The 25,996-nt window shown below is 43.1% G+C and overlaps 2 protein-coding genes across 12 annotated transcripts in view; one reads left to right on the top strand and one right to left on the bottom strand.

Annotated features, from left to right (window-relative positions):
• The first annotated feature begins 1,174 nt into the window (after positions 1-1,174).
• LOC114797656 (forkhead box protein C1) lies at positions 1,175-19,195 on the top strand. Of its 3 annotated transcripts, none has more exons than XM_028992606.1 (5): positions 1,175-1,372; positions 3,235-3,388; positions 3,969-4,732; positions 10,754-10,856; positions 18,673-19,195. In XM_028992606.1, exons 1-4 carry the CDS (start codon positions 1,251-1,253, stop codon positions 10,824-10,826), a joined length of 1,113 nt encoding a protein of 370 aa, XP_028848439.1. In that variant the 5' UTR covers positions 1,175-1,250; the 3' UTR covers positions 10,827-10,856; positions 18,673-19,195. The 3 variants fall into 3 exon arrangements, with proteins under 3 accessions (XP_028848439.1, XP_028848441.1, XP_028848440.1); XM_028992608.1 differs by having other exon boundaries at positions 1,175-1,472; XM_028992607.1 differs by lacking the exon at positions 18,673-19,195 and adding an exon at positions 11,194-13,714.
• prkcz (protein kinase C, zeta) overlaps positions 13,913-25,996 on the bottom strand; it is an 84,774-nt gene continuing 72,690 nt past the window's right edge. For all 9 annotated transcript variants that reach the window (XM_028992596.1, XM_028992598.1, XM_028992603.1 and 6 more), the window contains 2 exons: positions 20,339-20,454; positions 13,913-14,560 (listed from right to left, as the gene is read on the bottom strand). In XM_028992596.1, the coding sequence (XP_028848429.1) occupies positions 14,473-14,560; positions 20,339-20,454 (204 nt within the window). In that variant the 3' untranslated portion in view covers positions 13,913-14,472. The remainder of the gene's footprint in view (positions 14,561-20,338; positions 20,455-25,996) is intronic.

Below are 25,996 nucleotides of genomic sequence, written 5' to 3'. Positions count from 1 at the left end.
GCCGAGGAAAATGGAACAGCCAGTGTCTCTCTTTTCAATGATTCATAAAAGTGTTTGTTGAGATGGAATAATCCACCCCCCCAAGCACTCCTGCAGGAGAGATCACTTTTTGGGTGCCTATTTTTACTCTTGCTCCTCCATCCTTCCATCCCGTATCCACAGAAACCTCTCACAACATTGCATCACAAAACCTAATGACATAAGCGTTCTTTCCTGGACGCGGTCTCGCTGTCGCCTTTCCCACACGCTGTACCAGACACCTATGACATGTTGGTCTGCTTTTCAGCTTTTCTGCTGTGGTAAAGGACTACCAATGTCAGCATAGGAACTTTCTGGAATTCTCATCCACTGGAGAGGCCATGACAAATATTTCCCTCCTCTTTTCCACAGCCCAGAGAGTTCATTTTTCTCTGATGCCCAGTTGCCCACCATTTACAAACAGGTTAAGCCAGCACGTTTCCACTGCTGTGCTGGTTCTAACTGTGATGCATGTGGGCATAAATTGTAACCTCTTTTTTTCCCGGATGTTATTCTGAAGTTTATTTTCCTGTTTTCTAGTTGAAAATGAAGTGATTGTCATTGTGATGCACAGCACAGCACACAGTGTACACAACGAAATGTGTCCTCTGCATTTAACCCATCACCCTTGGTGAGCAGTGGGCAGCCATGACAGGCGCCCGGGGAGCAGTGTGTGGGGGCGGTGCTTTGCTCAGTGGCACTTCAGTGGCACCTTGGCGGATCGGGATTCGAACCGTCAACCTTCTGATTACCGCTTCCTTAACCGCTAGGACACCACTGCCCCCAGTTACTGTAGCACTGACTCTATATAGCACATCAGGTGCAGAGAAATGCTGGAGTGTTATTGAAAATGTGTAAATGATGTGTCACTTATTGACTCATGATTCAGTTGTGACCCATGACTGTTTGCTTGCTCATACTCATGTGTGTAATTCATATAAACTGTAATCACACACCTTACATGCTTGTATAATAAAACCGCCACTACTACTCTTATTAATAATATTACTATTAGCACTATTTATAACATATTCAACACATTTTTAAATGAGTAAAAAGCAACGCCTGAATAAATTGCAGTCTCCAAACCCGCGCCAATAGAAGCGCGGAGAACGCGCATGCGCAGCGCCGACTGCCCAAAACTCCCAGAAGTCTCTCCTCCCGGCACGCGGAAGTGGGTCCGGAACGGAGCGGGTCTCCGTCCCCCGTCACGGACGAGCTCCGGTCGCGCAATGTCGAAATTAAAACGAAAGAAGTCGACGGTGGACGAGCAGCCGCCCGGACGTTTCCCCGCAGACAGAAAACTAAGTTCGGCCGCGCCCCCGGAGCCCCAAAGTTACCAGAGCGAGGACGTGTAAGGCCGGAGTCGCTGTTCATTACGAGCCGTATCTGCTGTGCGTCTTGTAGCAGGGCACTGGTTTTACCTGCATGTCTGGGCGGCCTGTGACTGACATGTACGTAGATGGTGTTTTCTGGGCCAGTCTTTTAACATGCAGGTGATGGCGCTTGATGGTTCTGAGCCTCGTTTCATCCCATGGAACAGGACTCAGGCCTGCAGAACAGCGCTGCTTTTAGTCTGATGAAGGCCTATCGGTGGCAATAAAATACCACTACAGCTCGATTATTTAGTTCCGTGGAATGTGACTTACCGGCACCCAGTCTATTTCAAGTAGGAATGTATTCTGATGATGACATAATCTAGATCTTTATGAACATGCTTTTGAAAGTGAAGTGATTGTCATTGTGAAGCACTGCGGCACAGCACATGGTGACACAACGAAACGTGTCCTCTTCTTTTAACCATCACCCTTGGTGAGCATCTTGAACAGTGAGAAATAATTAGAGATGGTAATAAAGTTATTTAGAAAGACCTCAGTTCCACCAAAAATATGGAGAAATTGTCACGTTGGAGAAGAAATCGCTAAAGACTAAAATCATTTAATTTGCGGGTGGGCATCCATGACAGGTGCCTGGGGGAGCAGTGTTTTGGGGAGGCGCTATGCTCGGTGGCACCTTGGTGGCTCGGAATTCGAACCAGCAACCTTCCTTACCTGCTAGGCCACCAATGACACCAAAGTTTTCAAAACTTTTAACACTACTGTTGAAGTTACCTTTATAATTTTATTCAATGCCGCAACAACAATATAATGTAATATAATTATAATTCAAATTTGAGCTGTTTCGTAGTTGAACCACTGATTTTGAAAATGCCATTTTAGCCTGCCTAATTATTTATTCCATTGAATTGATTATTCGGCTACACATTGAAGTAAGTGGGGGGGGGTGACAATTTCTCCATATTTTTGGTGGAACTGAGGTCTTTCTAAATAACTTTATTACCATCTCTAATTATTTCTCACTGTTCAAGATGCTAACATTTCCAACATGTCCGCAGCGGAATCGCTGATAAAAAAACCTTCATACATCTTTAATGGCGGCAGCAGGAGGTGCATGTGTGCACGGTCCTAAAATGCATGCCCGGCTGCTGAAAAGTGCCCGTGAACCTCTGTTCATTTTTGAGCTCTGTGGTCTGTAGAAAAAAGGCCCGGGCTGATGCATTATTGATTCGTAGCCTAGCCTACTTCACCAGCTTTCAGGAATCTGCTGCCTTTGGGTTGTTAGACTCTCCCCTTTTTTTTCTGCGAATAGTGTAAAAAGGGGTCTGTAAAGCCCCAGAAATCCCATGAAGATGGTGGTTTGATGGAGGTTTCCGTTTATTGTGCGAGAAGAAACCAACGAATTTGTTTATTTTGGTAAAAATCATCCAATATTAGAATCCCTAAAAGTTAAATAAAAGCATATTCTGTTTTTTACTGCTCAGCACCTACAATGGCTCGGAAAGATGGATTTATGGCACATGATGGTCAGCCAATGTCCATTAAAAATAAAAATGCTGTTTAATTAACACTTAGTATAGTATGTGTATGTATGTATATGTGTGTGTGTGTGTGTGTGTATATATATATATATATTACATACATACATACACACACACACACACACATACTATATATATATATATATATATATATATAAAACTTTTTTTTTTTTTTTTTTTATAACCTTCGTGGCTGCTTTGTTCACTGTTATCATCATCAAAAGCCTCTTCGTGAGATGTTAATGAACACATTCAGTTTCGTTTTGTAATATAAAACCCAAAAGACCCTCAAATGGGTGGGTGTGTCCAGACTCCCCTCACGTGCTCTTTCTTTGTAGCCCTTCTCCAGAACCCCTTAAAGGGCCATGGTGGGACCAGCCAGACCTCCCCCAAGCTGAGAAGTTGTGGGCCCTGACGCTGAAAGCTTTTATTCCCAGTCTGAAGCAGGAAGAGTGGGAGGCAGTGCCTGACCTTCCGGAAGCCTCTTTGTTGGTAGGAGGGTGGATTCATTGCAGACCGCATCTATGCTTTCTCTCATGCAGGCATTGCTACGTTTTCGGAATGGTTGAGACTAATATGGGTGGGCATGAAAACATCTCCTCAGCCACTGCCCGGAAAGGTAGTAATGTAACACTGTCACTGTAGTAAGATGACACGCCTTCGTACTTACGCCAGGAAGACACACTTGCCTATGAACCAGAAGACCCAGGTTCAAATCCCACTTACTACCATTGTGTCCCTGAGCAAGACTTTAACACTGAGCAAGACTTAACACTGAGAGTCTTCAGGGGGACTGTCCCTGTAACTACTGATTATAAGTCGCTCTGGATAAGGGCGTCTGATAAATGCGTTAAATGTGTTACGCAGTGATAAACTGCAGTCTAGACTCCATCACCCCAACCTGCACAAGAGGGGTGATTGGCTGCATTTGAGGGTTGATTCTTAAAAGAATCATGATTTGTGATACGAAAGCAGACCAAATTGGATTTATTTGCTCACACTTACAGTGACAATGAAATTGCGAGTAGTGGGACTCGCTAGAGCTTAAAACCATCCTTTTCTGTCTATCCAGAAATCTGACGATGGGAAACGAGAGGAATGGAGGTGGTGTTGCCCTGGTGATGAAGTGAGCGCTTTGCCAGAGTCACCAGCAGAATTTCAGCGTGAGACACGCAAAGCCTCTCAGCCGGGTCAGCAGGTGCCACCTCCTCATGCCAGTCCGATGTCCGGGGAGGCTGGATCTTCTAACAGTCACCCCAAGCCGGCTGTGCCCAGTCAGGTTAGGGGTGGTGCCAGCAGCGACCCCGGTGCCACTCTAGCTTCAGACAGCTCGGGGGTTCATGCCAGAGTGCCTGTGCCAGCATCTGAGAGCTGGCATCAGAAAGAAGAGAATAGAACTGGACAGAGAATGAAAATCCCATCGTCCTCACACAGAAGGAAGGACGCGGTCCATCCCAATGCAGAGCCAGACAGACCCGGAACATCGGCAGGGGCTCGGCGGAAAAGAGAGACGGAGCAAGAGTGTCAGACGAAAATCACCGCAGCGATGGGGGTCGTCTCATTAGAGAGGACGGGAAGCGTCAGGAGCGCGGGAGTAGCACAGAGAGACGGGATCAAACGTCGGGCCTCCCCGGCTCTGCAGCGGGGTGGGGGCGGCGTCTCTGACAGCTCCGCCGCGGGACCCCCCGCGCCTCCTCTCATCTCAGCCTCAGCGCCAAAGCGAGGGGGGGATGGAGGCGAGGGAGCGGGGAGCCAGTCTGCCAGAGGAGGAGGAGCGCCAGGTCGGATTGGAGGGTTGGACTGCTGCCCGATGTGCCTGATGCCATTCCCAGCAGGGTAAGAGCCGCCCCCTATTCTTTTTTTTCCTCTATTGAAACCAGGCTCAACCAATAATTCAATTTTCAATTCACAATTCAATATTTTTAAAGCATTTTCATTTCTGACTGTAATATAGAATCATATGGAACAATGAGGAAGAAAAACTCAAATTTGAACACATATTTTTAAACAAAATAATCAATATGAAACACAGATCTTAATTATGGAATTCAGGAGTTTTGCCCGTTGCCACAGGCCCATAAAATCCAGCACCAGCAGTCCCCATATGCAAACATCTGTTAATCAAAATGCGCTCTTCTGAAGATGAAAGTGAAGTGATTGTCATCGTGAAACACTGCAGCACAGCACACTGATATGTGTCCTCTGCTTTTAATCCATCACCCTTAGCGAGCAGTGGGCAGTGTTTGGGGACAAAGCCGTGGAGGTGATAGGCGTGTTTGGGTTGGCACATCTCGGAAGAATGTTATCTGCCTTGACTCCATTGTGGGAAGGGACAATGGCGTAGGCCATTTTTTTAGGGCCACTTGCAGTGAAAACCAGTCTTAACGTTTCAGACATTTCAACTGTAGGCAGTTCGGGGAAGGTACTTTCTATTTCAGCTTAGGCAAGGTCCACAAAGACATGGTTGGAAGATTTTGGTGGGGAAGAATACTGGCCCACAGAGAGCTCTGACCTGAACCCCATCAAACAACTTTGGGATGAACTAGAATTCCTCAAAAATTGAGGAAAAAAAATGACCTCAATAATTCTCTACAGAAACACTCCAAAATGATGGTATTTTGCAAAAAAAAACTATATACAAGGGTGATGTCGTTTAAGTCGCTCTTGTGGCAATGGTCATGTGTCCCTATAATTTTGTCCATGTAGCGTGTCTTTCAGTAATGTGGAATATATCTTGACCATTTTTGTCTTAGTAGACTCTGTGTCACGCCCGTCTGCAGTTACAGGTTTGAGGGTGGTGCTAAACCTTCTCTTACTTCCGCTGCTTGCAGAATGGTCTGGAGCATTGGGTGTCTTAACAGCTCCAGACATGTTAAAGAAAAAAACAGCCCACCCTCAGGGAGTCAGAGCAGGTTTATTAAAGCCCTTTTGAGTTTTGTGTTCCAGGGGCTTCTCAGGGCCCCTATATAAGATGTTCCTTATCCAGATGGCTCACAGCTAAATGCTTGACGGCTACTCCAGGGGAAGAGATGTGAAACATGCGGAGTCGTAGGTAAGCTGAGCAGGGGCTCACCAGTGGGGGGCTGAGTGGGCACCAGGCACAGATGAGGTAATAGCTGGCACAGGGGCATTCGGAGTAGAACTCAATACCATCACCCCATATCACCTTCCTTCTGCAAGATACAAGAAAAGAAACGGTGCATGGAAGGATCTCATGGTTAGATTTTAAACAGGTGTGTGTGAGATGTGTGTGTGATCCATCTTGCAGGCCATTTGCTGGTCCTCACTTTTTTATATTCTGAGAGAAAGATAGAATAATTCTATGTGTAATATAGTACATATGTTCTAATACATGCATACACTGTGTTATTATATGTGTGTTTTAAGGCTTGGCTCTTTCCTTTCACCTTGAATGTTCAGATACACATCAGAAAGAAACCCAGCTCTGTCCTAAATGGATCCACATGCATCCTTTCACCCAAACTATAACGTCACTTGCATCTGATTTAAGACCACATGGCCCATATGTGGAGAGGTCAGACTTTTAAAATGCGTGTCAGGCATCTGGCCATCTTGTGGGGTGAACCAAGGCCAGGCAGATCATCAAAATATTTTTATTGAATTTTCCAATTTTTACTTTATGCAAATAAATAAAATATGATGTTGTTTTATATAATGTATAATTACTGGCTTCCCTGTTGTATGAAAATCCATTCACTTGATTCCAAATGAGTCCGGGTGTTTGCACACATTCAAAGAATGTTTGAAATATGTTTACAAATGTATAATGTTTTCCCACACTCTGACCTTGACATTTGACCTCCAAATTCTAAGCAGTTTGAGCAAAAGTAAAAATGTTGTATCACATTTGTTGACATTTCATCAAGGTCTTCTATTTATGAGAATAGAACTAACACAAGGTCTCACTGACCTTGACCTTTGACCCATAAAATCAGCTTGTGTTCAAGTTCAATGGTCAAAGTTCCAACCAAATTTAAAATCTTTTAGACCCATCTAAACCATAGCTTTCAATCATGTTCAAAACAAAGGACGGAAGGATGAATATTTGCAAATAGAGACATTTGTTTTGGTGATATCAGACCCTGAGCTAGGCTTAATGCGTTTGAAATATAAATCTTAGGAATTGCCGTAACACCCTGTGTTATCATCAGTGCTGTTTTCGTCAATGAAATTTATCAACCCGTTTTGACGTGATGATGACAAGACATAATTGCTAGCCATGTGACAATAACTATAACACAATATATCATGTAATATTGTTGACAAATAAAAATGAGACTAAATATGGTTTGCAAGATAAAAACTATCATATCGTTTTTGACGAAAACGAGACGACACATTATTTCCTCTCATTTAATCGCAATATTTTATAGCGATTTCTGTTTCATGTATTTCTCATCCGGTCGCACAGATGGTGTTACTTCCGTAATACAAAATCGCGGCATTAATTAGGTTTCGGGATACTTGTGATGGTTTAGCAGATGGCTGGGAGAAAATGACGAAGTGATCTTTGGATGCACTTTCCTTACAATGAAGTGGAAAAGAAAACAGAATGTGTGGTCAGAAAACATGGAACAAATCAGTGTCTTCCGCGTCTGGAATGGATGTAGAGTATTCCTGAGTCTATAAAGTAATAATAATTATTATTATTATATAACCTTGTTTTAACTATGAAATGGGTTAGACTAAAATGTTTTTTTTTTCTGTTCTACCAGGCACTCATACTAAATTGACTGGGTTAAATAGAATTGCATTACTAAAAAAGAAGACTAAACTACACTAAAATATTAATGTATAATTCTGACTAACATATGACTGTAATGCTCAGACATTTGCTAAAATTAAGACAAGCCCCCAAAAACAACTATAGTTATTATTATTATTCATTCTACAGTATTCATAATAACATGTGTAGATGTCTCCTTTTAAAATCGTGTTCTAGGTGAGAATCCATAAGAGCCATAACGTGAACACAGGTCAGCAGTGCTGGCGTATTTGTACAGTTGAATCCGGGCTGCATATAGTATTGAAAGTGCTAAGCTGCACTGACGCGCATTCATATCAAGTTCCAGTGAACTTTAGCCCCTTATAACAGCTTCTGCCACTCTGAGTGCCGCGTTTATGTTCCGAAGAGAGCCGCTCACAAACATTCTCAGAAGGCACGTTTCCTGGAGGCCCAATTTTTCCGTTTAAAGACGAAATGTCAAGCATTGGCTTTGGCTCCAGACCTGCACCTTTTACACCAATTAGAGGAATCGACAAGACAACACGAACTCAGGAAATGAACTTTTACACCATTTTCTGGGCACAAGCCTGGGGAGTGTTGCACATGGCATAACGAGGGTCCGGTATGCGAGAAGCAATTTCAGCTGTAGCAGAATAAGTCGAAAAAGACAAGTTATTCATTGAAATCGGTCAAGAAGTCAGAATTCTTGCAAGGTCTCCGAGTGGCGGTTCAGGCCTGGTGGGCGGTGCGGCGGAGTGGCCGAACAAGGCCCACATTGTGGCGGCCCAACGCTGGCCTCAAGCTGCACCCGCTCCCCGGCCACCGTGTGTACTTTGGCCAAGCAACATAGCCACACTGAACGCTGCACGGACCGAAGGTCTCCAGACAATGGCTGCCCTTGTCCGGGGAGGAGTGGGGGAAGGGAGGGGGAAGAGAGAAAGAGATGGAGAGAAGAGTGTAGAAGTGGTGCTTACAAATGTAAAAAGCTCTTACTGTAAAACATGCAGCCCACCATCTGGATGTTAGCGGCCAGACAGCCATGGCAAAGGAGAAGGAAGAGGAGGTGTGTGTGTGTGTGTGTGTGTGTGTGTGTTTCCTAGTTGGAAGCTGGCACCAAATGTCCTCACAGGCACTTGAACACCTGACACTTTATGTTGCTCACCCTCCCTGCTTATCTTGCAAAAGGTAAAAAAAAAAATATTTTGGAGATTGTCGCAAATTTTTTTCTTAAAGAATTTGGAATGCATGTTGCAGTTATTGTTTTTAGATATTTTGGCACTGAGTACTTTGTGCAGTTAATGACTAATCAAAGGCATTAAAACGGCAACAAAGTGTTTCTGAATTTACAGAGGTTGACTGAAACATTATGCTGTTATTACTGTCAACATGCATGGTCATCAGAAGATAAGATGTTTTTTTATTAGTGGGAAATGTACAAAAAAAATTACTCACTGTGTGTGTGTGTGTGTGTGTTTGTGTGTGTGTGTGTGTGTGTGTGTGTGTGTGTGTGTGTGTGTGTGTGTTGTATTTCAGTAGGAAACTACCAACCTGTACACAAGTGTGGCTTGCAGGTTTACATCATAATTATAATGATTATTTAAAGTAAGTCTTTTAGGAAGTGTAACATATTTACAACAGAGTTATAGTCATTGTCATATCATTGGCAGAACTGTGTTATTTCTCGTGTGTACATGTTCTGGCGGTGTGTCTGCCTGCAGCTCTTCGTGGTGTCGACTCGCATGACTCTCTGTAAGAATTCCCTGGAAAAGTGCGTTATGGGGAAATACGTGCTTGTGGCTGTGCTCTCCTGCTGCGGGCCCCCTGCTTCAGCCTTACCCTGCAGCTGAAGGGTGTGTGTGTGTGTGTTACTGTAGTTTTGAGGATAAAAGATCCCCACAAGGATAGAAATGACAGGCATCTTGTTTAGGACATTTAACAGGTCCCCATGAGGACACAATGATCAAAAACACATTTGTCTGAGTGTGTGTGTGTGTGTGTGTGTGTGTGTGTGTGTGTGTGTGTGTGTGTGTGTGTGTGTGTGTGTGTGTGTGTGTGTGTGTGTGTGTGTGTGTGTGAGAAGTGAGCAGAATCCATTGTGTGAGCAGCAGCAGCACCCCCCACGTGATCTGCTATTTGAGGTCTGATGCTCTTTTTTTTTTTTTTTTCCCACTGCTGTCACGTTTTGATATTATAAATCATCTCAGACTGCTGGAGATATTTCTCCTTTTTTTCGTACTGTTGAGATCAGATCACTCAGTAACAGTTTTGGGGGAAATCACGGCTTATTTTTCTCAAGATGAAAGTCGATTTGAGTTGAATTGATTTTGTTGCAACTCAAATTGACCCATTCTCAAGGGCTTTAGTTTTTTAAGATTTCCAAAACTCCCTGTTTTTTCTTCTCGAGTGAAGAACCTTCATAAAATACTCTCAAATATGCCTCTGTTTATGTATCAATCAAGCAAATGCATGGATATGTGACAGTCATATAGTTCAAGAGAAAAAAGGAACGTCTGAGGCCTTCAGCAAAACAAGCCGTGATGGTTGATTCCCCATACAACCCATGGCTATGGTGGAGTTGCGAGAAAAGCACGGTGTAACAAGAAAGATAACGATAGCACAACAATATACACGTCCTCTGCGGGCCTCCGTAGATTCCTGGACAGAAGAGCAGCAGCGCTGGTAAACCCAGAGAACGAACGAACGAACAAACAAACAAACAAACAACAGATAACGCTGGAGCATCCGAGGGTCAGAGGTTACATAAATAAATAAACGCAGCTAACATCGAAACATGGAACCGCTGTCTCCAGAATGATGTCCGGCTCTTCCTAGGATACAACAAACCGGCAGCTTTATACCAGGTTTTGGAAAAAGATGAGAAATACGATGTTTTAGTAATAAGGAGCATTTTTTGGCATTAGGAGAATTGCAATTTTTATTTTAAAAATAATGACGTAGCAACTGACCGCATCAGCATTGTCATTTAGATTAAGAGGTAAATTAAGAGGCATTTCAAAAAACAAAAAAAAATCATTTTTTTTATTTCTATTCAAACCTGTGTAGATGAGTTTGAGGAAACCGTAGTAATGCTTCTGTTTCTTTCTTCTCAGGTTCTCTCAGATGGACTGTGACGGCCACCTTGCTCAGTGCTTGTCGGACATGAACACAGACATGGTGTGGTGATGTTCTGCTGGCATTTTTATGGATATGTAGGTGTGTTCATGCATAATTCTCCTTGTTAAGCATCGCATGGACTTTCTATTGAAATATGTAAATAATAAAATACACGTGAATTAAACATGGTCTGAAGAAACCGTACATTCTCGAAACCATCATATACAGGTAAGGTTCACATGAAAGCTAGGCTCCACACAGACCAGAAGCCTTTTTTTATAGCACCTTCAGCAGATCCTGGTCCTGGTATGTGCACTGATGTACACACTAACTCACCAAGATTTACATTTTCAGAAAGCCAATCTCGCTTTGGACTGGATCCAGTCGGTTTAATTGTTTCTCTTCTATCTAATTGTTTCATTTCATGCCCTTGCAGACATGAATTGAGATGAGAACTGGTGTCCACTTGTGAATGTTTCCACATTTAACATCACCCAGATGCCTAACCTGCATGTCTGCAAGACACCCTGCCACCCATGAACATTTTCATTCCAGCTATGCTGATCAACGTAGCATGTGCATTCAGAGATGATCAGAAAGTAAAAATCCCAAAATACATTTCATCAGATTGATCTTCCATCCTAGGTGACAGCTGGTTAACAGTTAGGTCTAAGCTGCATTACACAGCTTAGACCTTTCCACAGTCCTCCACTTCTGATTCAACTGAAGGACGGTGTGATAATGAGTAGACATGTTAAACAAGGGTAAACTCTCTTTTAACACCACTCTGTCACAGGATATGGTCTGTGATGGATCTGGCCCTAAAAATGGTCCGTTCCCAGTTACCCACCCCTCAACTGGCTGCTTGAAACAAGTTGGATTCATTGGATTTGGTTGAATCAAAATCCTGTTGTCACTAAATTCTGAACAAACTGTACGGTCTGCCATTAGAGACATTCATTTTCCCTCAAGGATTCTTGCTCGTTCGGCAAAGCAATGGCCCACACAGAAATCTATACCGTTTTATTGTATAAAAACTTTGTCAGTTCCATCGTCCAAGTCCTAAACCTGGCTTTGTTCTCAAATATTTTTATGCTAAACATTCTCATTCATTCCCCCGAGTGCAGAGTGTTAATCAGCAGCCTCCACCCCCCCCCATGAATGAGCAGCACACACCGCACACACAGTATTTACAATGAACAGATTTACTGGTTTACAGTTATCTACAACGCTTTTAAGACAATTCCACGTTACATCCGCCTGTCTCCGCCACACGCGCAGGTCTGCCTTTCATTTAGAACGGTTTATAAAAACGAACAATCCATGTATAAAATTTGTCCCCCTGTACCACATGGATAGATCATTATTCACTTTGGACTCCAAACAAAAATGAAAAAGTAGCGGGAGCAGAAAAAAAATTAGCTTTTTTTTTTTTTTTAATAATGTGTTTTGCTTCAGAAAAATCTATAGTCTTCAGAGTTCTGGGGAGAGTCTGATTCATTGTGCGCGGCTTTTAACCGGCAATGTAGGGAAAACGGGGATCGTTTCTGAAGGCTCAAACCATGACAGTTAAAATTACGCATTTACTTATGCTGAAATTCGCCATTAAGGTGACAAAACACAGACGTTGCTAGAGCCTCACATACAAGCCTACAGCAGACGGGACAGCACCCTTCGTTTGGGAACAATCATTGTCTTATTGTCCTCCAAACAGTCATGCAGTGGCGTCATGGAGGTAACACTTCCGATGAATACCCCCAGTCATAACGTAAGAGCGTATATTAGAGTGCTGTAATGCAGGTAAACAACCTCCAGAATGTTGTCTTTCTAAAGCCTTTATACATACCCATGCACAGTATTATTACTTCACATGTAGCCTGTACAGTGTTGTATCAACTTAGGGTTTTTCCACAGGGTTTTAATCGACTAGTTCTAATTATATCCCATATATACCAATAATTGTATAATCACATTTACCTTCATTGTGGTATTATACAGGTAGTTTATAAATCTGTATTACAGTGGTATTAACCTTCGACAAGTCACTCTGTAGTACATTATAAAGTATTTATAAATGTGCTTATAAGGCATGAAAGGGGTATTCATTTTGAAGTGTTGAGGATAAAAATTGTCCATACGCTGTAGTGTAGGGAAATGTCATGAGCTGAATTCTGCTCAGGCTCCCTGCTCCCTATCTCCTCCTATGGATTCTTTGTTATTTCGAAAACCCAGCAGCTAAATCACCACTTTCTAATGGGGGTAAGGGTCTAATTAATCCTATTACACCATTATCTCCGAAACACAGGTCAGATTTCATCTCTCAACTCACATCCGAGGGACCTTTTGCTCCAGCCCCTAAAAACTTAGTTTCAAAGGAGTCTCTGTGTGAAGTGATCTAATGTTGCATTTAGGAGGGAGGGTGGTTGTCTTATCTCTTGTGCAAATTAATGATTAATTTATCGACCACGTGTACCATCTTGATTTTATTACCATTTGAAGTTAAAATTTTGATTTTGAGGGGTGGTATCCCTTGTGCATAATAAAAGTATATACTCTGTATAGTGCTCTTCTTTCTTGCAAATCTGTCCTTGCTGTATTGTTGTTATCTGCAGTAGGATTTAGATTTTTTTTTTTGTGCGCCGCTCTTCCAAAAGCACGGTCAGTAAGCACCTACTGGGAGAGAGGGAGAGAATGCATCACTTTTTATTATTATTGTGGCAGTTAGGGCTGTGGGTGACGGGACAGATTTTGTACAGTAGTGACGATTGAACTGAATCTGGTATTTAACATTCACTCCACTGTGTTCCTTACGTAACCGTTTGATCGCCACAGCAGGAAATGACATGGCATACCCACTTCCCCGCTGACCCCACCCCTCCCTAAAAAACAATCCGATTTAAATCAGGAGTTAGTTGCAGTCAGAATATCTGAGGTTTTTTCTTGAGGCACTTCTTAAAAAAAAAAAAAAAAAAAAAAAGATAATAAATAAATAAAAACATCTTACATTTTGCTCACAAAAATTGTTTGCCAGTTACTTGTGACGTGGTCGGAGATGAGTAACGTGTGTGTTTTTGAATAAAGCGTGCCACTTTGCATCAATAAAAGGCATTATTAATTTTGAATCTTACCTACAATATAATACAAGTTTGTTTTTCTTTTTTTTTTTTTTTTTTGATTTGAACATTTTACATTCTGTTTATGTCTGAGGCAGGACCTCACAAAAGACTTTCTTCTTTAAAAAACAACAAATATCGAAGGAAAAAACAAAAAAGTGCACGTAAGTTCAAGTTCTGGAGTTAGAAGCGTCATATCAACCCAGGGATGATGATGAGGAGTCTGGTCAAATCCTTTTTATCAGGGCAGGCACACGATGAACAAGCTCTCTGTTCTGTTACAGTCAATAATGCTGACACAAAATATAAAAAAAAAAAAATAATGGCAAAGAAACCCAAATGAGGAAGACTATCAACATCAGAGACTTGCAAATTTTCTGAGTTTCTGCTTTACTTTTCCGTTGATACCTCTTCCAGTTTTCAACCCCCGCCTCCTCCCCAAATAAACAATGCATGAAGCGTCTGTAAAAGAGAAGTCTTTGATCTGGAACTCTGTCCATGTACAGAGGGGATGTCGCATCTCCTTTCTGGTCACGTTTGCCCCCAAAAGTCAGTGCTCGTGTTTGTTGCGAAGGGGAAAAGTGGGAGTCGCTCCTCCTGCTTCATACCGACTCTTCTGTAGACAGCAGCAGTGGATTAATGTACTCAAAGCCCTCAAACTCGGACTGGTCTATTCTCTTTATCACGTCCCTAGAGGGAGACAGAGAGGGGGTACAAGATTAAGAAAGCAGAGGTTACTGATACAACATGAATTATTGGGAAATTGTAATATATAAAAGGTGCAGGCTCTAAAAGACAAAGCACAAATCATCTCACTCTAAAAAATAACAGGATAGCCTGAGCCTGTTACAATCTTAAACCACAGCAACAGCAATCCCTTCAAAATGAAATCAATTTGTATTGATTGATGTCACACAAAGATCTTGTTCGTTTGGTTCTGGAAGCTGAAGGCCATAATATCTGATTTAGCCTAACTTGTCACTTGTCACTCATCATCCTGGAAGAATGTCCTCCCTTCTGTCTATATGCCAAGGGCTTATGTCCCACTAAGCGTTTGAGTTTTAACTAGTTGTGTGGTCTCCCATGTACCCTACCTGTCTGAATACACACCACACCCACTCTGTGGAGGCTATTTTAAAGAATCTAACAGAGGAAACATATTCAGTGTCAAGATTTCCACAGTCACCTCGGTTACTTTACTTTCATGGCGGATTTGCACACTACTGCACATCATCGTGAGCAGCATCGCAAGATGTTCTTTAACACGAGTGCAGGAAAGTCGGCTATCAACTCATGTAGGATCGTTGGAAAGAAATCCCTCCGTTGACTAATTTAAAGTGGTGTTTACTATTACTGCTTTTAAAAAGGCCCAGTAAAAGAAAAATCCCTGAACTGACAGTTTTGGGGAGTTCAACACTCAGTCATCACCCCTGTTTTATCTGGCCGGACGCTGAAGAGAACCTCCATGTTTACGGATCGTTTGTGTGTGTGTGTGTGTGTGTGTGCGTGCGCGGCTATGGATAATGGATGTGATAGAAAAATCAATCGTGAAGCACAGATGTGAAGCATCACACCCCGAACCCCACACAGAGCAGCCCGGCCTCCGTCCTGTTTATGTTTCCAGCACTAATATGTGTGCGTGTTTAACAAGGCCTGAACTCTGACCAGACACAGCGCCCAGCCTTCATTTAAATGACAGCGAAAATCTGATCCGCAGCTGCAATGTGGAGGAGGACAAAGGCGGACGAACAAATAAAGAAATAAAAATATTACACGCATGAGAAAAAGAGATTATTTTTTTGGGGAGACGACCAAAACAAACAAGGCCCTCAATAGTTCCGTTTTTTTTTTTTTTTCCCCCCTAAGAGGCGGTCTGAAGTCCTGAAAGCATTACCAGATGCTGGCGCGAACTCCAGCTCTGCAGCCGCGGTGCTTCTCTCAGCCGTGGACACTCCGCTGCACTGCCACAAGCGCCACTTCCCTCAACAAATCCCCGCCGTTTATGTGAGGGGACGTAACGAGTCCGGCACCAGCCGGAACCCGGCAGGGAAGCCGGCGTTGGCTTGGGGGGTTGTTCCGGCGTCCGCTTCTTTTTTTTGTGTTTTGTGTAGGTGATTGACTTTAGACTCACTTGACGTAAGCCAGCGGTGCCTTGCTGTGGTCTGAGGCTGTTAACGCCATGATCTCACATTCGTCCCGCATTCAACTGACTGGACATTTTCAAACAACGTGGACATCTGAGGTCGTTCGCAGAGCAAAGTGATGCAGGATGATCACAAATGGCATATAGCTCAAAATTTTGGAATACTGCTGAAGAAGGAATTGGAGTAAGACTGCAAATATGCAATATTAATTTCATGTAAAGATTGTTTTTCATTTAGCTTTTTTAGAAATTCAGTGTATCAAATAATTAGAATATCACATTCGATCATTGAGAATATTCTGTATTTACGATACAGAAATATCCAAATTCATAAAAGTATTTTCATTTTTATAGACTTGTTTTCATTTTTACAGATTTGATGGACTAATGTACACCGTATATTAGTAAAATATGTGTGCAATGTCTCATTCAATGTGTTTTCTTTATTTTCATGACCATTTACGTTGGTAGATTCTCACTGAAGGCATCAAAACTATGAAATGAACACATGTGGAGTTATGTACTTAACAAAAGAAGGTGAAATAACTCAAAACATGTTTTATATTCTAGTTTCTTTGCTCTGATTACCACTTTGCACTCTTGGCATTCTCTCGATGAGCTTCAAGAGGTCGTCACCTGAAATGGTTCTCCAACAGTCTTGAAGGAGTTCCCAGAGGTGTTTAGCACTTGTTGGTCCCTTTGCCTTCACGCTGCGGTCCAGCTCAACCCAAGGCCAAGTCTCCACTTTTTGTTAAGTACATAACTCCACACGTGTTCATTCATAGTTTTGATGCCTTTAGTGAGAATCTACCAACGTAAATGGTCATGAAAATAAAGAAAACACATTGAATGAGAAGGTGTACAAATTTTTGGCCGGTACTGTATGTACTGCATACTGGTAGCGATGCATCAAGTTGTTTTGTATTTTTTATTTTTATAAAGTGAAGTGATTGTCACATGTGATACACAGCAGCACAGCACACGGTGCACACAGTGAAATTTGTCCTCTGCATTTAACCCATCACCCTGAGTGAGCAGTGAGCAGCCATGACAGGCGGCAGGGAGGCAGTGTGTGGGAACGGTGCTTTGCTCAGTGGCACTTCAGTGGCACCTTGGCAGATCGGGATTCAAACTGACAACCTTCTGATTACAGGGCCGCTTCCTTAACCGCTAGAGTGTGTGTGTGTGTGTGTCTTTTTTTCCCCTCACACAGTGCCATGTACAGAGACCTGTGTGTTCTCCGCCTCGTTTTAATCTATTTCTTTAATTAGGCTCCTCCGCAGGCACATGTGACTTCCTGTGGCTGCTGTCTGAAGGAGGGAGACGGAACACGCCGGCTAACGTGATTAGTGCCTGTATCTCGCTACCCTGTATGCATTGTGCCGCGCACCGAGCGTCATTAAATGTCTTGTGGCAGCCGTGTCCCCCTTGGCCGATCACACGGGCCTCTGAATGGAGGAGTCTGGCGCGGCGAGATTGATGAAGTCACATCACTGGCGGGAGCCGAAAATTCCTCTCGCATACAGCCACTTTGTCTCCGACTCTCTCTTCCTCTCCTCTGCTCCTCAGACTTGGAGAAGGATCCAGGAGAAGCACTGATTTTAATCCAGGAGAGTAAATCTTTAAGAAGAAGGGATTTACCCAATTCTTTCTCTTCCTCTTTCTCTCAGTTTTTTTTTTTGTCTCACGCCCTCCTTTTCCCTCTCTTTCCTGCTTTCTTCATCTGCCAGATCTGTTGAAACAAAAGGAGGTTTACATCACTTCTTCCCCCGCTCGTCTTAAGAAGGGGGACGTCAACCTTTTCCAAATCTCTCCCGGCTCTTTTGATCTGACTGGCTGCCATGTCTTTTGAAGGCGGCCCGAAATCGCTCATTGAACTCGGATGCCCGCCATGCCACTCACGAGTGCGGCCTGTCAGTGCCTCTCTGAAGAGCGGCGGCGCTAATCCCTCCGCCGCCAACATTCGGCTGGAGCTTCTATTGACTAATTATTTACGGGCGACTCAAAACGGGTTTACAACCTCGTGGACGGCTGCTGGGGTTTGCATCCTCCTCCGCACGTCTTAGAAATGTCTTCTTCATGTGGGTCTCCGAGCCGCAGAAAGACTCAGGCCGCCATCTTCAAATTAGCGTGGCTCTGTGCGACGCTAGCTTGCTTGCTAGCTTGTTTGCTAATGTGAGATCAAAGGCATCCACACGATTTACATAAATACATACAACAACAACAGCAACAAAAAAGAACTTGCCAGTTATCTTTTAGTAGCTGTGGAATTATTTCTGTCGCCCAGAACACGTCCTATAACCCGGTTTTTAGAAACTCAGCGATTGACGGCGCCAGTTTCTGTTTTCAATTCGAGGGTGACTGCGCACAGTGCCAGTTCGGAAATACTGGCCTTAGACGTGCACATACGGTTGCATTATGTACTATTTTCTTCATTTCTGCTAATGTATGTTGAGAAGCATTAATGTTCCTGTTACATTTGTGTTATTATTGTTATTAATGTTATCATAAAATGTTCATTTTATTGGGGGCAGTGGTGGCCTAAAGAAGCGGCCCCATAATCAGAAGGTCCGCCAAGGCACCTCCGTATTGGTTATTACTGTTGGCCTTGTTGCCATATTTCATTTATTATTATTTTTTTCTGTCATGTTATTTGTAGTGAGGACCTGAGAAAACACAGATGAAGTCAGAATGGATGTGCTGCTTGAGGCCCCTTCCTCCCCACACAGCCCACTTCAACGGAGCGGCCAGACATGAATTGCGCCGCGCTCCTTCTCCAAAGAAAGGGAAGGAATGTCTGAAGAAGCTCTTCACAGGGGTGTCCAAAAGAGCCGAGGACTCAACAGACTTAAATTGAAATGAGAGGGGTGTGGAGGGTGGAATTACTCGCTGCTCCTCATTCCAAGTTCACTGTTACATTATTGAGTGAGTGACTGAAGGAAATGAGCAGATTGGTGTTGTTTGGCACAAGGTTGGGTGTGAAAATTCTCCCTCCTTTAATTGCCTCTCTGCCTGTCAAAAGAGGGCAGGTTTGAAAAGCTTATTAAAAAAAAAAAAAAAAAGAAAGAAAGAACACAATGACTTCAATCTCTCTGAAGAGACCTCCATGAACCGATATATTTGGATACTTTGACTTAGCTGCAGTAAATCCCAACCAAAAAAAAAAAGTTCAAAGCCTATATTAGCGATTTATATTTATATGAAGACTTTGCCGCCCGGCCTGCAGAACGCCCTTCTTCCAGTAAAGCACATACTTTAAATCCATTTACTGCTGTGCTGCACCAGGGAGGGGACACATTGCCATGACATCACCACTTCCAGAGATGCGATCCAGATGTGCAAGCCCTCAACTTGACTTGCGCCACCAAAAAAAAAACGTCAGAGTGATCCAAGACCTGAACTGACTTGAATTTGATGTACATACCTGGCCATCTTAATAAGAGTCATTACTTCATCAATATGCAGACAAAGCCGTATGGATTTGGATGAATTATGCAACAGTTTAGACCTTGGGATTGGTTTAGAAAGATTCTCATGACATCAGAATTCATTACTTCTTATTTACCAGTTCTAGCATCAACTGCCCAACATCAGGAGCTGACCGTTGGCCAAATTATTGTTCCTTAGCAACAGCTGGCTCAAGGTAACTTCTACAGTTTTCTGACTAAGGATTATGAAAGTCGATATTATCACAAAAAGTAATGGTTCAAAAAATAAAGGCCATCTACCTCCTGCAAACATAGTATCATTATTGTACTACTGTACTACAACAGAACTCCAGTAATGTACACTCAGAACCTTTAACGCAACAGAACACTGGAACAGTTTAATCGGTTAAAATAATCGGTAACTCTTCTTAATGCAGGCCAAGCGATGGCGAGGTGGTGAAGGATGTGACGTCACCACCTCGCCATCGAGGGTTGTGAACTTGAATCCATGTTCCAACTCTGTGCATGTGTAGTTTGCATGCTCTCCCCATGTTGGTCTGGGTACTCTGGGTACTGGGTACTCCCGCTCCACAAAGGCATGTACAGTAGGTGGACTGGCGACTCTGAATCATCCGTAGGTGTGAGTTGTGTGACTGAACTGTGCTTGAATGGTGCATGCGCCCTGCCCCGCCCTGCCCTACACCACTGACATTAGCACCGGTGTGACCCTCCCTGCTGTCCATTGCATCTTAAAAATGATTGCGAAACTCTCTCTTTTGTTTCGAAGATCCGGGTTGGATCTCTGGCTTTGTGGCCTTTGAGTCGATGTGTTATTGTGGAGGATGACCGGCATTTCATGAAGACAGTAGGTGTTGTTGTGAGAAGGACGCTCCTTACTCATTGTCTGGTGTGAGCTGTACTGGCTCGTTGGTGAACTGGGTGTCGAAGTTGTCTAGACCGTAGTCATCTGTGATCTGGGGCTTGAAGGGGGGTGTCACCTCCTTCTTCTCCAGCTAAAAAAAAAAATAACACAACAGAACACACACAAGAGCAGTTAGCAGTCGTATGGCAAGTTCAATTTCAAAGTTAAAAATTCGATTGAAACGCTTATAGACCTGTTTATTAGTCTGCAGCAATAATAAAAAAGGAGAGGCAGAGGGTTGGAGAGAAATTTGAGAGCAGGGGTAACAGCCAAGGTCAATGTGTTTGTGTGTGTGTGAGTGTGTGCGCACACATGTGTGTGTTTTTGTAAACAGCGTGGGTCAAATGAGGTTCCTTTTCTATGGCTACAGCCACGCTTTATCTTATTATCCTCAGAGGACACGTAACCTGCTGTGAACCATTTCACGCTGACAGACAGACACACACACACACACACACCACGTGCCTCTTGTGGAGCGCTGTATCAGCGCTTCTGTGTAAATTGCCATCAGTAATGTATTTAGTCTCCATTTGTTGTTGTTATGTGTGATGTATTGAGTAGACGTGGAGTAAAGGTAAACCTCAGATGTCTGGGACTGGCCGTCCTTCACACACACACACACACACACACACACACACACACACACATGAATACAAACATAATGGGTTTGGTGTTCTATGTGCTTATTGACTCTCACAACTACACCAGAGTCCAGTGGGAGGAAGAGTGTGCGAGACGGAGACTCACGGGCCATGAAGGTGTAAAGGTCAGGGGTAAAGCGGGACATGCACGGAAACTCGAATGTAGAGTGAACGAGTGGCAGCATTTAAAGAGGGACCAGGGAAGCCCTCGGGTCTGGGCCTGTTAACCGGAGAGGAGAGAGGAGGAACGGTGTGGGAGAGAGATAGTGAGAGAGGCAGAGCAGGGGGGTGGTTGTGTGTGAGCGGTAGATGTGTGTGTTCTGAAAGCGGGAGGATCGTGAGGAGGAGGGGACGCGTCTGGCGGGGAGATATGATTATGCCCGCCGCGGCAGCAAGAGACCAATTACAGCAAATCACGTACACACACACACACACACACACACACACACACACACACTGGTACAGAATAACACCTACACACACACACATACATATAAACACCCACAAACATCTACAGACAAAAATACACACACACATAGACTCGTATATACACACGCTCTCGTGTACTCGCACACACACACCATGGCACAAAGAGTGCAACATAAGATACCAAAGCTGGGTGGGTGGAGATTACACCCCCTCACTTCCTTTTTCCATGTCCCCATCTTTTTTTTTTTGTTTAAGGTGAATTTTGCATTGAGTCCTTCTGCACAGACCCCTAAAAAGGTGGAAAGCATTAACGGCATCTGTGTGTCTGCGGCGATTTTCCACAACAGCGTTCTAATGCACAACCTGCAGCGGCAATTTACGACGCACAAACTCCCAAACCACCGGCTCCTTTTGAAGGAGCGTTAATGCTGCAGTCAAAACAGAGCAGTCCTTCAGATGTACAAAGACGCCGGGCTGCGTTACTCACGTGGCATAAATGAAAACTGATTTCAAGGCGAAAAGGCTCTTTTTTCCTTTCTTTTTATACTCGCTCCCCGCGTTGAAAAGGGCCACGTGAGGCAGAAGAAGAAGAAAAAAAGATATTCAAACATGTCACCACTTCAGAGGGAGAATATCTGCTCCCCCAGAAACAGGTAATTAATATTAAATCTCTTCAAACAGCAAAAGTGCTGGGGAGACAAGAATGTCACAACACAAGACAAACGCTCTGCATAAACACACACACACACAATGCAGAACCTCGGTTTGGTGCTGTTGCTGCAAACTGCCTGAGCTCTGCCAAGCCTCTGTGGGAGGTTTCAGATCCTTGCACAAAATCAAAGTGGTCAAATTCAAGTTTTTTTCCCGTCTTATTTAGAGAGCTAACACACACACACACACAAAGATACATCGATCATTGTGTAGACCCAACTAAATTAATTCATAAATAAACGGCTAATTAAATGTATGGTGCAATAAACATACTCTCAGTGAAGCAAATCAAAAGGATTTAAAATATATACTATTATTAAACATCTTATCTATTGAATCTATCAACAGTTTTGGCCACTGACCCAGTAGTGCAAAAATTCCAGTTGAAGATTGAAATACAGAACCTAATATCAAATAAAATCTGATAAATAAATAAATATTTATTTATTTATTTATTTTTTAAATGGATCAGATTACTACTTCAGAGTAGCTTCTCCATACTTTCTTTCTCTCTGCCATCTCATGAGATGATCATTAACAAGGAACTCTTTCATCCCCAGTGTCTACCTTAAGGTGGGTGAGGAGCCAAGAGTGTAAAACGATGCCATCACAGCAAAAGTTGGCTGCTTTAAAGAGTTTAAAATTTGAACCATTCTACTTTGTTTGCATGCGATTTAGGGAAAGTGAAGTGATTGTCATTGTGAAACACTGCAGCACAGCAAACGGTGACACAAAGAAATGTGTCCTCTGCTTCTAACCATCATCCTTTGTGAGCAGTGGGCAGCCATGACAGGCGCCTGGGAGCATTGTGTGGGGACGGTGCTTTGCTCAGTGCCACCATGGCGATTCAGGACTCGAACCAGCAACCTTTCGACCACTGCCCTTTTTTAAACAAAAAAATTAATTTAATAGTTTTGAGTCTTGGATGGTGTTAAATATTTTAGTTAGAAGAGGAGACACACACCTGCACTTGGGTGGATTTTATGATCAGAAATGCACAAAACGTCAAGAAAAATTGTCACGTCTTGGACATTTGGACATTCGAACACAAAATATTTGGAATGACACATCAACTGATCGGTTACACCTCTAGCGTCTGTGTTAATCTAATAAGAAAACAACTAATTAAATGTGTTCATATAAACCCGATTGATTCTTTGGTTGGCTGTGCCGAGGAACTGTTGTTTTTCACAGACGCTAGAGGTGTAACCGATCATATATTTTGTGTGAATGCTTGTTCCTCACTGGTCGCTCTGTGCTCTGAAGGATAAGCTCTGGTGATGAATGTCCAAAATATGCAAGTTCGAATGTCCAAATGTCCAAGACGTGACAATTTTTCTTGATGTTTTGTGTCATTTCTGATCATAAAATCCATCCAAGTGCAGGTGTGTGTCTCCTCTTCTAACTAAAATATTTACTCAGATACCAAAACTGACTGATTTTTACTGCACCTCAGTGTTGTGGGAGGCTCAACACAATAACATCTACTACAGAAGCATCTCCAGTGTCAATTGTAGCTGGAGGATGTATTTAACAATATTTTTAAACTCTAATGGTCGTTTATTTCATGAAACATCATTAAATTAATCTGTCATCATCATGATGGTTCATAACACCATCCAACAGAATTTGATAACAGAAATGCTACATATTGCTGAAGAATTAGAAAAAAAAAAACATCCTTTTTATGCATGCATACATTGCATGATATTATATGAGGACATACAACTATTAATCTGCTACAAATTCATGTCATAACAGCTGGCACTGTTGTGGTGTGGTTCAATATATCATATCCCAGAATTGGCATTTTTATCAGTCTTAGTGGTTACAGCAACTTTGAGCCAGTTGCACAATGAGATTTCGGTGTGTGTATCTTTAAATGCAAATGAAGAGAGGCAGGACGAGGAGAAGGCTGAGGGGGCATTTGCAGAAATTATATCATCAACACCATTCACCAACAACAATGTTTGCCGCAGACAGGAAGTCATGTCATTGTTTTTTCCAGACATTTTTTTTAACCCACTGTTTCATCTGAGGCTCACGTGAATTCATTTGTGCTCAGCCAATAACCACAATGCTTCACATGTTTTCAAGCCACGACGGTCAATGGAGTAACTTTAGGGGAGGGGTGGTAAATTCTCTGGGTAGACATGAGTCATGAGAAGTCATGAGAAACGGGAGGTAACCTTTCCCCTTATGAAGACATAAGGAGACAAATTCCATATCCGACTGTCTGAGTTGTTGCTCCCTGAACAGCCAGATTGCAGACTATTTAAATAGTCTAAACGCAGCCAAAGCAATTTCCAACTAACTTGCAACTAACTCTGGCATAAAGTACGATATATGTTGATACTGTTAACAATTTATAGGAAAAATGGAACACATATACATCATATCCCTTAAAACTGTTCAGTTTCTGAGGCATGAGGCACTGTGGCCATCGGTTGGAGGAGAAAAGAGTTTGGGATGTTCAGATGACTGCAGAAGAGCACACAGACACACACACACACACACACACACACACACATAACCCATCTCTCATTGTCTGCAACAGATCCCCCTCAGTGAAGAGCGTCTCAGCGCCTCACTCTCATTCTCTTTCCGTCAACTCCATTTATATCTGAACCTGCCTCTCGGTCTCTGTGGCTCTCGTCTTTCTTTCACTCCGCCTCAGACAGTTTCTCACCTTCTCCGTCTATCTCGCTCTCTCACACACTCACACATACTCGCGCTGTCTCTCGCCTTCGCTCTCTCCCCCTTTGGGTGTCGGCTGCTTGTAGTTGTGTGATGCTCTGGGAAGACGAGACGTGTGGAGACAGAGCCGTGCGTTCGGGGGAAAGCTTGTGATCGGCGCGAGACACGCACACCCACCCCGGTTCGGCTTTATCGAGGATAAAAGAAAGAGAGCGTGTTCCACCATATGTCACATGTGCTCGTTATGAGGGTGCCAGTCGGCTCTATTCTAGTATTAATGCGGGCGACTGAAATTTTTTTCATATAAAATCTCACGCATTAAATACGTCCCACGTCCACAAGTTTTCAACTTACCAGTGCCTATCACAAGAAAAATTTAATAATGGTGTCTGGTTATAATCTGTTAATAATCGGATCATCATTTGCTGCACTAAAGGTCACAGTGGAAGGATTTTACATTTGTACCTCACCAAAAAAGACCCCCTAATTCAATTAAAATGACATAAAATAAGAATATATTATATATTTCAAGATGTTCTGGTCCACGTCAAATGCCTTCTTGGAGATTTTTGGGGTAAAGACCTGGTGGTTGTCATTCCACTACCATTACTACTAATAAAAATATGATAATGATGATGATGATGATTATGAAACTAACTAGCTTTACCATGACCGTAGGGCATATTGAATAGAGAAATTATCCCCACTCCCATTTCCTAAGCATAACCTGTAATAATGGTGGATGATATTTAAGTTCAGGCTGGACCTTTAAAGTAGAATACAGTGAACTGGGGTGTGATGTAATTCTGAGATCCGAGGCAAATCGCTATATTGAAGAATCATACGGCTCATGGTACAAGCTCCTTTCAGCACTTGAGTGAGCAGCAAACAGTGTTTGGATGGGCGGGGCGAATGGCTACATATGGCGGCTCTGTGTGGTCGGGACACGCTGCTGATTCTCCGACTGGCTGGGATCCTGCACGGCTGCACTGCTGTCCCAGAGACTGGAGCATGACTGCAGGCTCAGGGGAGACATCTGCTAACGCCACCGGGCAGGCGGAGACCTGGAGCGGAGGGGCATCCGCTGGCACTCGGAGAGTCTCTCTCTCTCTCTCTCTTTCTCTCTCTCTCTCACACACACACACATACATACAC

Source organism: Denticeps clupeoides, chromosome 10 (assembly GCF_900700375.1).
Source record: "Denticeps clupeoides chromosome 10, fDenClu1.1, whole genome shotgun sequence".
Lineage (NCBI taxonomy): Eukaryota > Metazoa > Chordata > Actinopteri > Clupeiformes > Denticipitidae > Denticeps > Denticeps clupeoides.
The sequence above is the reverse complement of the archived record's forward strand: the minus strand, read 5'-3'. Positions and strand labels throughout refer to the sequence as shown.

Excerpts from the sequence above, each read along its gene's own strand:
- LOC114797656 (XM_028992606.1), top strand. The coding sequence starts at position 1,251 with ATGTCGAAATTAAAACGAAAGAAGTCGACGGTGGACGAGCAGCCGCCC. Across the intron at positions 1,373-3,234 it reads AGTTACCAGAGCGAGGACGT|CCCTTCTCCAGAACCCCTTA; the intron begins GTAAGGCCGGAG and ends CTTTCTTTGTAG. Across the intron at positions 3,389-3,968 it reads TTCCGGAAGCCTCTTTGTTG|AAATCTGACGATGGGAAACG; the intron begins GTAGGAGGGTGG and ends CTGTCTATCCAG.